This window comes from Epinephelus moara, chromosome 7, assembly GCF_006386435.1.
Source record: "Epinephelus moara isolate mb chromosome 7, YSFRI_EMoa_1.0, whole genome shotgun sequence".
NCBI classification, from domain to species: domain Eukaryota; kingdom Metazoa; phylum Chordata; class Actinopteri; order Perciformes; family Serranidae; genus Epinephelus; species Epinephelus moara.
In genome coordinates, this window is record NC_065512.1 from 11,385,702 (window position 1) to 11,400,183 (window position 14,482).

Consider the following 14,482-nt stretch of genomic DNA (forward strand, 5'->3'; position numbering starts at 1 on the left):
GGTAATACTTTGACGATGGATAAGTACTGCACACAACCCACTTTTTAAGACCAAAACTATCCCTTTAAGTTGATTCTGCTCTGCTCCTGCTTTATACTGCAGTTTCCTTTTGTCATGCCTGTATGCTCATTGTGTTTGTGTCAGCTTCATGCCCTCCCTCGGATGATTTTTCGCTGTGTGTCCTATCTGTTCTTGTATTCCATTAGCTGTTACGGTGCCTTTATTTTCCTTTCCAGTCAACATACGCTCTGTGCTGAAACATTTACCCAGAAGTCATTGGAAACAACGGCTGCTGCATGGCTAATATAAAACCTCTTCGTACTTATTCTCTCTCAGGGGTATTTGTGCTTGGCTCCTGTTTTAGTCTCATATTTCCACAAGAATGTACGCATGAAAAAAAGTGCTGATGTCTCTTTGTAGATAACCTTCTCACAAAGGTTTTATTGAAAATTAATGAGAGGCAGTGAAAAGCAATCCCTCATCTGCCCTGCAGTGTGTAGGCATTCAGCACTACCCAGCCTTTACAGTACGTCCTTACATTACAATGGGGAGCTTTAAGGTGCATTATAGTAGTTAGCACCACTCTGTTTTAAGACAGGAGAAGCAGAGAACAGAGAGATATAACATTTAAAAGGAGAGGCACAGAATGAACTAATATGTAGATGCATTGCTTCTGGCAGCGCTGAATAAACATGAGCATTTATGATCAAATAAGCAACTGGAGGTCTGTGTGAGGTATTTCTCTCAGGAAATGAAGGGAACATAGCGATGGAATTGGGGCTGACATCGCAACACTTGTAGACTGCTCTAGAGGCGAGTGTCAACTTCCTCATCTGGAAGATCCACTGAAAAAAGCTGTCTGCAGTATTTTCAGCCGTAGCTTCTCTTTCAGAGCCCCACTGGTTATTTTAATGATTTGAAAAATACTTTGAGTGACACTGTGTCATTATTTTGCAGGTTCTGTCTTACCATGCCACTTGCTCCAAGACTGAAGTTGACAAATTCAAGGTAACAGATATTCACTGCTATCATCATTACATTTGTCTCAGCAAGCCCGGCTTTTCTCAGTACTGACAGTAGTAGTCAGTTTTCTACACTCTGAGCTCAACACAGATATTAAAGTCACATCTCATGCTTGTTCTCAAAACCACATCCTTTAACAGTAGGAACATTACTGTCTTAGGTTAGGAGATATACTAAATAAAGCCAGGATAAATCACACACGACTTCAAATTCTACGTTGTTGTGTCTCGATCATATTGTCTAATATTTTCTCCCCAGATTTGCTAACCCATCAAACTTAAAGCTACAGTTGGTATCTGTTATATAAAAATAACGTTTTGTCATATTTGCGGAGACTGTCGCTACATACAAGAGTACAGTAAACAGATGATTTGTGGGGGAAAAATCATACTCCTTGGCCTCCACATAGTGCTTCTGATGGCTTTTGCAAGAATCCACCACATGTAAAATAAACAACCAATCAGAGCCGAGGAGTCTGATGCAGTTGTCAATCATGTTAATATTGGCTTGTGGAATGCGCTCAAACTATCAAACTAGGCAGCGCTGATCAAATCTTAATAAATATTCCGTTACTGCATTGCCTATTTCATTCCTCAATGTTTTCAGAAACATATTTTAGTGTACTGTTTAGCTGTTAGATGAAAAAGTTTGCTCCAGTGGACGGTGCTTGGTTTTGGCTTGACTGTATCCAACATCGTGGCCGGTCACAACCTTTCTCATTTTACAGCTAAACAGTACACTAAAATATGTTTCTGCTAATATTTGAGGCAAGACAGAGGCAATGTAGTAACAGAATCTAGATTCGTATTTGAACAGTGCTGCCTAGTTTTGACAGTTTGGCCGCAGTTCACGAGCAGTCATTGACAAAATTGACAGAGACTTATCAGCTCTGATTGGTTGCTTTCGTTCACGTGCAGTGGATTCTAGTAAATGCCATCAGAAGCACTACAAGAAGGAATATGATTTTTTTTCCACATACTGTTCTTCTCATGTACTACTGGGTGGATATAGTGACAGCTTTTTATTTTTATAGAACAGGGTGTCTACAAGTATCAGACAGTTAAATTTAATGCATTTAAGACAGATTTTACCCAAATTTAACCCTAACCCACAAAAAGAAATTAAACAATGGATAAATTAAATAAGATAAAATGTTTGCAGTAGTTAAGACCTCACAAATTCAAATTTAAGACTATTTGACTTTTAAGGCCTTGTGGTGTAATACTTAATTTAACATTTTAAGACTTTTTTTTTTTCTTTAAAGATATTTTTTGGGGCATTTTTAGCCTTTATTTGATAGGACAGACAAGTGTGAAAGGGGGAGAGAGAGAGGGAGTGACATGCAGCAAAGGGCTGCAGGCTGGAGTCGAACCTGGGCCGCTGCGGCAACAGCCTTGTACATGGGGCACCTGCTCTACCACTAAGCCACCGACGCCCCATTTTAAGACTTTTTAAAGACCTGCAGACACCCTGTAGCTTTAATTTTAAAGAGGAAAGACCTGCAGACACCCTGTAGCTTTAATTTTAAAGAGGAAAAAAAAGTGTCCATGCTGTTAAATACATTACACGATTAAAACTACAAGCAGAAAACGAGATGCCATCATCAAACAGTTTCCTACCGATCTCATCAATAACAAGCTCTGGTGGCGCACATGGAATATTTTCATTTTCATCTCTTCAAGGGATTCGTTGACATTAAGAAAAATATACAGCCTTTTCCTTTAAACAAAACCTGTGAACAAACAACAAGATCACAGAAGCACATGTTTCCATTACAAAGTGTATTCTGCTTTAAATGAGAATTGTTGCCAAAAAGCTGCAGCTCAGAGTAAATATGTTCAACATACATCTTCCTCAAAGTAGAGGATGAGGGAGGATGTGGAGTCATTTCTTACACCTGTTAGCTGAAAAAGAGCCAACAAGTCGTCACATTTCAACGACAAAACAGGTCATTTGTCATTGCCTGGACACATATGAATGTTTTCTGAGTAGTCATGTAGTCTGTCCTTTACGTACTGCAGTGTGTACACACTCTCAATGCGGATTACAATTTGTGATCATCAGGTTTGCTCTGCTGGCGCAGGTAATTGCCATAATATAATTTCATTGTTTTATCATTTCCGTAAATGCATTCCTTTAATGTCTCCGCTTTTTATTGATTCAATTAAGACAAATTAAAATATCAAAGGTCCATTATGATTCTGCTAAACCCCTCCATTTAGTAAGAGTATGATGCAATGCTTCAGCAGTAAAAAAGATTTAGATTTCTCTGACGCCCGAAATGTAACTGTTATTTACAAGAGGGGTAAAGTCCTGGAAATTTAGCTCATGGGCCCTTTAATTAAGATATTTTTGTCTAATTAAATAATAATCTTTCATTACTTTTAATGGGAAAGAAAAAAAATCTATGGTTAAAGAAATGAATTATTGGCAGCCTGTCTTCATTTTACAGGTCCACCAAACAACTGCTGTGGCACGCAGGCATAAATATGGGTCGAGAATTCCCCGAAGAAAATAAACTAATTGTGGTATTTGAAATGGATTACTCCAATCAATAGGCAATCATTCTCAATGCATTACTTATAAAGAGTAAAATGTGAAAATATCTACATCTTTAATTGGCATGACACTTCTGAAATATAGATATGACCTATTTTTCTGCACTTTCATGTGTTGGATTTTCCCCTGTGGCCATCACGGCAAAGTAGGAACCCCGCTTTCCAGTGTGTGCTCGTGTGATCTTTCAGCCCCCTCATCCAGCGCCCTCTCCGCTTCCTGCATTTCCCCCCCACTTTCTTTCATAACTGCTCTACATACGGAGCCTCGCAGAGCACACTTGACTGGGATTCCACCGCAGTGCAAATGGCAGCGGCAAACAAACCTGGCTGACATTTCGTAACCCGGGGCTGTGAATTAAGAGAGAGGAGAATACCTGCTGACCTGACAGGCAAACATTTGTGAAGGCAGACATGATGCTGGTGGCTGTTAGAGAGGAGAGACAGGGAGACAAAAGAGAAACATGGCTGTACTGAAAAACAACACAGATTTGTAGGAGAGCTGTGACTCTTTGGAATGAGATGCAGGTTAGAAATGCTGACTAGAGGCAGATAAGACGTATCTGCTCACTGGACCACATCAGAGATAGCAGATGCTTCAGTATGAATATGGTTAATTGGAATCATGTGTGTGTTATGTATTTTTTTATTTGAATAATACTGAAAAAAAGCCACTGCTGATGATTACTACTGCACAGATTCATTCGTCAATGAGCTCTGAAAGTAAACAGCGGCGAAATACTTCCTCATTAATCTTAACCCCTTCCAAATGAGTCCTCAGAGTCTTAATTAGCATGTCTCCATATTTCCATGTATCATCTGGAAGTGGCACAACATCCCCTGACCTCTCCATCCTCTCCTGCTCTCTGAACTCATATTCTCTCCCCTCCTTTATGTTTACTCTTTCCACGATGATACAGGCTGCCAACATTCCCCTGGTCTGCGAGCTCGGCATCGATAAGCTCTCCTTTGACGACTTCTCCCTGGACGTTGACGCCATGATAACGGCCGCTCTGAGGATGTTCATGGAGTTGGGGATGCTGCAGAAATTTAAGATCGACTATGAGGTGAGACCGCTGACTGTCTTTGTCTGTCTCCTTTGAATACTTGACTGAATGTACCCAGAACACGAATCCTAATGTGTCCTCGTGACAACTGCTGACCCGTGTGCTCATCCCTCTCTATCTCCGTCTTCCCCCTCCAGACACTGTGCAGATGGCTGCTGACAGTCAGAAAAAACTACAGAATGGTTCTCTATCACAACTGGAGACATGCCTTCAACGTCTGCCAGTGCATGTTTGCCATGCTAACGGTAAAGATCATCAGTTTAGCCAAAGACACTTATGTTGAAGAATTTATAGCAGATGTTCATACACTTAAAATGACCTTAGCAGCCAGGAGGATTCTCACACACGAACATTAGATTGTAGTTAAAGACCCCGTCCACTAAAAAATGTGGTTTTCTTCTGTTCATGTCCCCAAAAATGTCTGACCTTGACTATACTGTGTTGTATCTGTGCAAAGTTTGTCACTAGAGAGGTGTTATCACTAGGGCTGCCCCCTAATAGTCTTCCAAACGTTAGTTGACCAGAAAGGTCATTAGTTGACAAGATTTCATTGGTCGCTTAGTCGTAAAAAACAAACACACAAAAAGAAACCAAACAAAAGTGAAACTTTACTAGACGATGTGGGAATTTAATGTGAAAGGACAGACACAGGAAGTGGTCACGCTCAGCAGTCAGGGAGAAGTAACCTTAATTTCCAGGGGTGGTACCTGCAGTTATTACAAAGGCTAGTCAATTACATGTCGCGCAGGAAATCCAAAGTGTGGGATCATTTTGAGAAGGTGAAGGACGAACCCAAGGTGATATGTAAACTCTGTAGGCAAACATTTGCCTATCATTCGGGGACTACAAACATGCCCCTTAGCCTACACATTGCTTTTTTGGAAAGTCTGCATAGTACATCGTTAAGAAGGAATTTTGAAGAGGTATGGTGGGGAAATTTGAGTGAAGGACTTTTACTAGTGATAGAGTACTTTGACATTGTTGTATTGGTACTTTTATTTAAGTAAAGCATCTTAAAACTACTTCTTCCACTGGAGGTCATAAAGGGACCTGCAGCAGCAAACGCCATTAGCATGAAGGTATCAGAGTAAAAGAAGCTTCAAGTTCAAGACAGCAGGGTACACCTACATGAATATGATTGGACGTTGCTAGTCAGCTGGTTGTCGAGCCAGTCAATGTGGAGCATGAATGAAGCGGCTAATGCAAGCCAGACTTTAGTGCTTATTGAAATGTTATTAGGTCGACAGAACGTGATACGTTTCTGTTTGACTTGTGTTGAAATTCAAATTACGAGTCATTGTATTATTAACTATACAAACAGCCACTTCTGCGCAGAGCCAAACCAGAGCTGTTTGTTTGAATAGAGACCCCAAGAGAATTACTTCATCAGGTCCTTGGGGCAACGCACACACACACACACACTTATACAAACACCAGAGTGTTGTTCATTTAATCAAGCACAGCATTAATGCCTGGTGTCCCATCTGAATTGATTATTGGCAGAGGGAGATGAAATAGTAGTGTGTAAGCTGTTCTGGGACCCTCCACTCTCCTGCCATGTGTTTTAATGAGTGGGCTGAGGGCCGTGCTATCTTTGCCGCTATCCCCACAATGACCTACAGTGACTCACTCAGCACATGGCCTCCAGAAGCCATTCATCCAAGCCATAAAGCTCCCCGTGTGACTGTGTTACTGCAGTCCCACTGGCTATCTGGGGACATACCGTTTTTTCGGATGCTGCTGCTGTGTGTTTTTCATTTTTATTCAATGTACTCACAGGTTCATAGAATAAGATATGCAGCTTTGTATCTGTGTGTTTGTTTCCTCATTGGCCTTCTCTCCCCTGTACCAATCAGACGGCAGGCTTCCAGGAGACCCTGACAGAGGTGGAGATCTTAGCGCTTATTGTGGGCTGTGTGTGCCATGACTTGGACCACAGGGGAACCAACAACGCTTTTCAGGCAAAGTAAGTGTTCCCGCTTTATCCCTCTGCCACACACACATAAACACACTCCCTCCTACACGCTGTTTATAGTGTGTTTTACCACCTGCAGCAGTCTGTGGCAGTCCGGCCCAGATCAGCAAGAGTCAAGTGGCAAGTTGTATAAGGCTTATATAAGGGTCTGCTTAATGAAGAGACTGTAAACACTGCTGACTCCGAGCACATTTAGATCAGCAGCTAAACTAATAAATTGCTTCAACTTAATGTTCTCTGCCCTCACAGAGGTTATTAGTGTAAACTGATTCTGAATCCAAGACGGAAACTAGGTGGATGACAGACATAACCGTGGGCTAAATTATAAATCTTGAAAACATGTATGCTGAACAAAATTAAACTTGTTGATCAGGTTTTTTTTTGTGTGTGTATTTTTACATCTGCTCTTTCATCACATCAACGGTCAAAAATAGTTTGAGTTTGTTCGTTATTTTGAGCTGAATGTTGACCTGGCCAGTGCTGAATTACTTAAGGCTGACAAAGGACATAATGGAGCTCTTGTAACCCAGTGGTTCTCAAACCTTTTGTCATTTTATGATGGTCCATCAAGCTGTTAGAGTGAGCATGGAGCCCAGGGTCACTAACTGTGCTCCCTGAAGAAACATTTATAATTTTTTTGGGGAAAGCGAAAAAGCCAGTTCAGCGAGAAGCAGACAGAGGATATATCAGCAGTGAAACAGGTTAAAAAGATAAAGACAGAAGCTAAAGCAGTGTAAAAGAGAACCATTACAGCACCTGCCGACAAAGACAAAAGACAGCGAACCAGTCAACCACAGACTGTGGGAGCAAAACTGTTCCTGGAAAACAGGGTAGGTCTTAATTCACACACAAAAAGTAGCATGGTTTTACATTTAGTACAACTTCAGGGGCTAGCGTCTCATTGATACGGAAGCTTATTGCATTCGCTTGACAAATAAAAAAGCCCTGTTTTTCTGAGTATTTTTTTCTGTTAGGTTAGTAACAGGTTACCTGACAACTGAAATCATGCCCATACATGTTTGTCAGCTAACATTGTTACAACCTGTTACTAACCTAACCTGTTACATTGAGCAATAGGCCTACATTAGAAGGATGCAGTCGAAAACATAGCTAGATTATCATACCCTGTGTGTAACTAATCATGTGCCTTACCCTTATTGATCCCGTAGTTGAAAATGTCTAGGAGCAGGAACACGGATGCAAAATACATCCATGAGCAGGAGTTCCCATGGATGCAGGGGTCACTTGCAGGTGCCAGGTGGGAGCTTCTCGATGCAGGGGTCACTTGCAGGTGCCAGGTGGGAGCTTCTCGCAAGATTTTGAAGTATCTCGTCTCCTTGTTCAGGAAAAAAAATTACCATGAAAAACAGAAAATAAATTACCACAAAAAACGGAAAAAAAAAATACCCTGAAAAACAGAAAAAAAATTACCACGAAAAACAGGGAAAAAATTACTCCGAAAAACAGAAAATATTACTCAGAAAAACAGAAAAATAAATATATTACTCCGAAAAACAGGAAAAAAATACCACGAAAAACGGAAAAAATTACTCAGAAAAAACATTTAAAAAATTACTCAGAAAAACAGAATATATTACTCCGAAAAACAGAAAAAAAATGACCATGAAAAACAGGGAAAAAATTACTCCAAAAAACAGAAAATATTACACCAAAAAACAGAAAAATAAATATATTATACTCAGAAAAACAGAGCTTTTTTTATTTGTCAAGTGAATGCAATACGCTTCCGTACATTGAAGTGCTAACTTAGTGACGACATATAACGTTAAACGGCTGCTCCTTTCAACCTCCCCGGGTAGCAAGTATCACAAGTATCACTATTACATATGTTCAGGGCACAACATTTGAACATGACTAGTTTCAAAAGCCACAATAGTGAAGAATGAAGAATGAAGAAAATCTCAAATGATTGCATGAGAGCTGATGGAGCACATCCTGACCCTCCATCAGAACTGGCCGATGCTACGCTATGATTGGCCAGTCTGTGTTCAAGGGTGAGACTTAATGAAAGGTCAATTTACTGATACAACTATTTTAGGAAGTATGCATGACTGATTTTTTTAAATTAACAAAAAAATAAATAAATAACAAAAAAAAAAAAAATCACATAACCCCTGCAGTACTCCAAACACCCACTAGGGGCACACATACCCTATTTGCGAAACACTGTCGTTGCTTATAAAGCAGCAATCTTAAAGTGTGTCTTTATTATCTTAAAATCAACACCGTTACCACAAACAGCACAGTCATAATATATCAGGACAGTGACACATTTTTGTTGTTTCGGCTCTGTACTGCAGCACAATTGAAGTAGAATAAGAATTTCAATGACCATGAGATTAAAATGCGAACCCTGAGCTTTAATTTAAAAAGTGTTTATGTCTGTAGCATAGTAATAGCATTTTTTTGTATGTAGTTACAATTAAAGGAACCCTATGTGACATTCAGAACATAGCTATGATTCAGAATCTGAGCTGGGATTGCACCCTTTCATTCTCTGCTCTGGGCAACATTATTTTACTTTGTCTTTACTAGGGCTGTACCCAACCCGAGAATTTTGTAAGTCAAATCAGATTCAGCTGTTTAATATGAGTATTCGACCAATCATGTTTTTTTCCCCCATATTACATTTTTAAGTTTGAACGGGGTAGTGGAACGTTCAGTGTGACAGCAACATCCACGTAATATAGTAAACAAGCTAACTGTGCTAACAACAGATTGGAAATGTGCAACAACGTTTTTGCCAGGGACTGGGTTGTATTATGGATCTATAAGCTGTGAATCTACCACTTCCAAGCAGAAAAGAAAAGATAATGTCATCTCGGAGCCTTACAGTGAAAAGTTTTTCCTCCTCTGTGTCGCTGCATCATGACCACAGCTGCTTGTACCAAAGAGTAGTGTGACAGTCAAGAGTGCTCACTCCACGGCAAAATCTAGGGACCAAAGCGTCTCTTGAGGTACACTGCACAGCACAGTGACTAGCCAAAAAAAAACAAAAAAACAACAACCATGCTGGACTTGAAGCTATCTCAGTCGATTGAGATGCCTCCGACTGCCGATTCGAATCTCCAATTGTCAAGGGACAGCTCTAATCTTTACATAGCAAATAGTTGTTTGGTGCAATATTAAAGGGGATGTTTTTGTGTCCAGGTGACTTGTGGGAACAATCACTTTTGAAATTGGTCCGATTTGAGTGATAAAAGGGATACTGAGTGAAAGGGCTGCTGCCGGCACCTACAATGTAACCACCTGGGAAGGGTGCACCCTGTAAATTTACATCCATTAAATTTGCTTGTTTTTGCCACTGATAGGCTCAGATTGTTACAATGCTCTCTGCAACTCTCACTTAAGTTTCTTCCATTTTCTTCCTGCAACAAGTCACTTCTCGAGGTTTTAGAGCGAGACTTTGACACAAAACAGCCTGGAACAAGCGACAGATTGTTCTGTAGGGTACTTTCCGTAATGTTGTAATACACTCATAGTAATCTGAGCCTGTCAGTGACAAAAACAAGCACTGTTAATGGATGTTGTAGCCTGTTTTGCTGCTGCTGGCTGCAGCGTTCTCTCTTAATATTGGATGAATTTCAAACATGATTGTTCCCAGTTGTCACTTAAACACAAAAACAGGGGAAAATAGAGTCCAGGTTGAAAACTAAAGTTCCCTCATAATGTTCTGAATGATGTACACAGCACCTTTAAAGCACATGAAAATAATTGTTAACATAAGCTTGAAAATGAAGTCATTATATTTACTAATTGGGGTCAAATCCTTTGTGATCAATGACTATTTAAAGTCACATCTCTATCATCACACATCGCTATTCTGTCAGACCTGTACTGCAGCTGTCTTCACTTCCTCATTGTTTTAGGAGTTGTTTGCCTTCAGGCCACCTCTTTATTTAAGATTCATGAATTGTATGTTTTTATGAAGAGAGCATGTAGTGATATGCTCACCCAACATGAGATGTGAACAGCCTCCACAGCTAAAAGTCAGCTCTTATAGCTCACAGCCATTCTTTCATTTCAAATCCAATGTGCTGCAGGACAGAGTCAACACAATGAAAAATATATTACTGTCCTCATACTTTCTGACTCCACAGTAATACCAAAACTGGAACGGAAACTAGATCAAAACTAAACAAAAACTTTGTAAAGCTCAGACAATTTTCACTGTGGAAATGACAGACTGAAAACTAACTCATGTAAAACTTTAAAATGATCCTGGCCCACATGCCTCACCTTCACTACACCAGGCTCAGCGAGTGTCTCATGAGTATTTTTTCTCCACATTAAATAATGATCATATTCAGTGTTGAACAGTTGAATTTCAGCTGCAGTTTAGGTTATGGCGCTCCTGCTTCTTTTATTATTGAGCCATAAGTTGGCGACAGAGTGCAAAGAGGGAATTACAACAGACTCAACACCAGACTTTGTCTCTCAGTATGTGTTGAATGCTGATTATGTTATCAACCTCATCTTGATCCCTGTGTGTGTTTGTGTGTGCTTTTTGTGTATGTGTGTCTCAGGACGGGCTCAGCCCTTGCTCTGCTTTATGGGACCTCTGCTACGCTGGAGCACCACCACTTCAACCACGCCGTTATGATCCTGCAGAGCGAGGTGCACTATGTTCCAATATCTGCTGCAATGCAGTTACCATGAAAGTTCTGCTAATGAGTACTGCTGCATGTGATCATTTTTTATTGGAACTTACAGTTAAGCATTTAAGGATGGTGTTGTGGACTCAATTCACAGAGGAGAGCTGCATGTTGTGCAACACATACGATTGCATATCAGGCTATTTCAGACACCGCCTATTCCTGGATGATGAGAGTTTTGGGGACATTCAAGAGCACCACAACCTGCAGCCACCCAGATGACATGACATTTTATTTTACATCTCTTTAAACAATTCAAACAAACACTTAACATTAAAACCTTTATGAAGGGAGAATTTATTGCAGGACTGTTATATAGACTGCATTAGTGTTAGCTCGGTGTACCTAATAAATGAGCAACTGACTTTAGCACTAGCAGTGTGTGAACAAGCGACATGGTGCTTCTTTTCACGGCAGACATTTGTGACTCATCATAGCAGGAAAAGCACAGCTGAACGGAATAGTTCAATATAATTTGTTTTCTTTGCCGAGAGTTCAACGAGAAGATTGGTACCACTCTCATGTCCGTACGCTACATATGACGCTGCAGGCAGCAGACAATTAGCTTAGCTTAAGGACTGGAAACGGGGGGAAATAGCTATGCTGGCTCCGTGATAGTGTTGTCAAAAATTTAGATTATAGGTACACTAGGTTTCAGTATTAATTTTCTGCAGTGTCCGCACACTGGTACCAGAGGCGCTTTCTTGCTCTCTCTCATTATTAAAGGGACTCTATGTAAAATTTAGAGCATATAAGGCGGCTGAGCTAGCGGTTAGCAGCTTATGTTGCTAACTCTATAGCTAAAAGACAGCAACAGTGCTGACAGAGCTAACAGTGTTAACCGGGGGGAACTAAAGGGAGAGTGCTACGCTTCCACAATGCATCCATCCATCCATCCATCCATCCATCCATCCATCCATCCATCCATCCATTTTCATTCGCTTATCCGGGGCCGGGTCACAGGGGCAGCAGGCCAAGCAAAGCACCCCCGACATCCCTCTCCCCAGCAACGCTTTCCAGCTCCTCCTGGAGGACCCCAAGGCGTTCCCAGGTCAGATGAGATATGTAATCCCTCCAGTGTGTTCTGGGTCTGCCCCGGGGCCTCCTACCAGTGGGATGTGCCCGGGACACCTCCAGCGGCCAGGAGGTATCCTATTCAGATGTCCGAACCACCTCAACTGATTCCGCAATGCAACCGTCCAGATATTAGTGGTAACCGCTGCGTAAGAGTAGTGCAAAGCTGCGGCGATGGGCTAGCCAGTGGAATATACACATTGTATCAACCTACATGTATGTTTCTATTTATTGTGCAACCGGTGGAATAAGAGTCTGTCAACAGTTGCTTTAGTAGCATACGTGTGATGCCGATGAAGTAATTTCAGCACATTGCGACATCTTCATACAAGCAAATCTGGAGATATTCAGTGAAGTATCCAGGCTTCTTTACTTCCGTTTGTCCCTTCCTTACGACCACTCCTTATTTAACTCAAATGCTATTTGTGGAAATATGTTGTGCTTTAAGTTTGTTACAATGATCCCTAATGTAGGCTATTTAACGGATAAGGTAATTAACGGTTCAGAACACCTGTAAAGTGGAGTGATACATGCAGAGTTAAAAGTCCCAATGATTTTATACTCTGTATCAGCACTCATGGAATGCCTTACTGTCGAATCAAACTGCTTGGTCAGGACTAACCATTGTATAAATATATGTATCAGCATTGATAACATGTCCCACATTGTCCCACACCAAAACACTCTTTGCCCTACATTTGGTTGGTTGGGATCTGGTCACCCTAATTGAAGTTAGAAATTCCAGTATCATGACAACACTGCTCTGTCCAACGGTAAAACAAAAATCTGACAACCAGTTACTCTGAAGGTCACTGATTAACAAGTCATGTCTGGTTTGTTTCATCTGTACAAAAAGGTAATCCACATGCTTTGCTTTTTTAAACGGGTGGTTATGTGCTGCACAGTTTCTTATCTGGGCACCGTGACTTCCTTGAGGCTTGTCATCACCATGAGGTTGGCAGCAGACCAGAACAGAGCCAGGCTAGCTGTCTCCGCTTGTTTCCAGTCTCACAGTATGCTGCTGGTGGTAGATTCATATTTAACAGATAGATATGAGAGCAGTGTTGATCTTCACATCTAACTCCCAGCAAGAAAGCAAACAAGCAAATACATTTATTTTCCCTACGTGTCGAAATATTCCTTTTAAGAACTTGTACGTATACTGAACCATGACAATACACCTGACTGGGTCAAATGGGTACAGTCACACTGCTGTTTCTTACCTACTATATATCTCTGTCTTTACTTTTTAGACAACTAAATGAATAAAAAAAATGAAGGGAGTTTGCGCCACTACGCCTCAAGGCAACCATGTGGAGCCTCGATGACTGCTGTATGTGAGCGAGTAAACAAATAGCTCATGCTGCCCTCAAATCAATGTAATTACAGAGGCGATAGATTTGGTGGTAATTGGTTGAGAGAGACATTTTACCAGGTGACTGGGTTTGCATGAAGTTGTAATTAAAGGCGTTTTGAGGGAGCAGCTGAGACGAGGCTTAGCAGGGTTTGTTCCAGTGGCTTCATTATCGCGGCGCTGACAACACAGTAAGCTGACAAATGTTTGCTTGGAATATCATAATGGTTTCTGTTGATACTGGGGTTGAACTACCGCTGTCCTATTAGCATATAAATGAATAATGTGGCTAATTCAAGTGGAAAGCTTCACGATTCAATCCGCCAGCCCGCACGAACCATTTATTTAAAACTTCTAAAAACGTCACTCACTCCCTCTGTATCTCTCAATTTTCATCTCGTCATTCTCACTTCCTGTTTTACCCGCCTCCGTCCTTCATACGCTCCAGTTGTGAGACCTGCTTTGTGTCTCCGCTGGTTCAATATTTCATGGGAACACATGAGCTCATGGAGGGGAATCACAGGCACGTAACACTTCTTCTTTTAGCATTTAAAAGGAGAAAACAAAGTGGTCGTTTAGTTCTGAAGATCTCTGCTAATTTCTGCAGGTTGTTATCATCCCTTCATTCTGCTCCTTGTCTGTTGTCACCTCTACATCTTCTGTTTTCTCCTCCGACGGATCTCTCCGTCCTCTAGAGGCGGGTGCCTAAGTGGTGAATGAATGTATAATACATGATGAGGAGAGGCCTGTTTTAATGA

General features: G+C 41.0%; 1 protein-coding gene across 1 annotated transcript in view; it reads left to right on the top strand.

The window, feature by feature from the left end:
• pde11a (phosphodiesterase 11a) overlaps positions 1-14,482 on the top strand; it is a 65,624-nt gene that overhangs the window by 33,475 nt on the left and 17,667 nt on the right. The window contains exons 10-14 of the mRNA XM_050049904.1: positions 958-1,008; positions 4,499-4,645; positions 4,783-4,890; positions 6,502-6,611; positions 11,168-11,258. Coding sequence (XP_049905861.1) covers positions 958-1,008; positions 4,499-4,645; positions 4,783-4,890; positions 6,502-6,611; positions 11,168-11,258 — 507 coding nt within the window. The remainder of the gene's footprint in view (positions 1-957; positions 1,009-4,498; positions 4,646-4,782; positions 4,891-6,501; positions 6,612-11,167; positions 11,259-14,482) is intronic.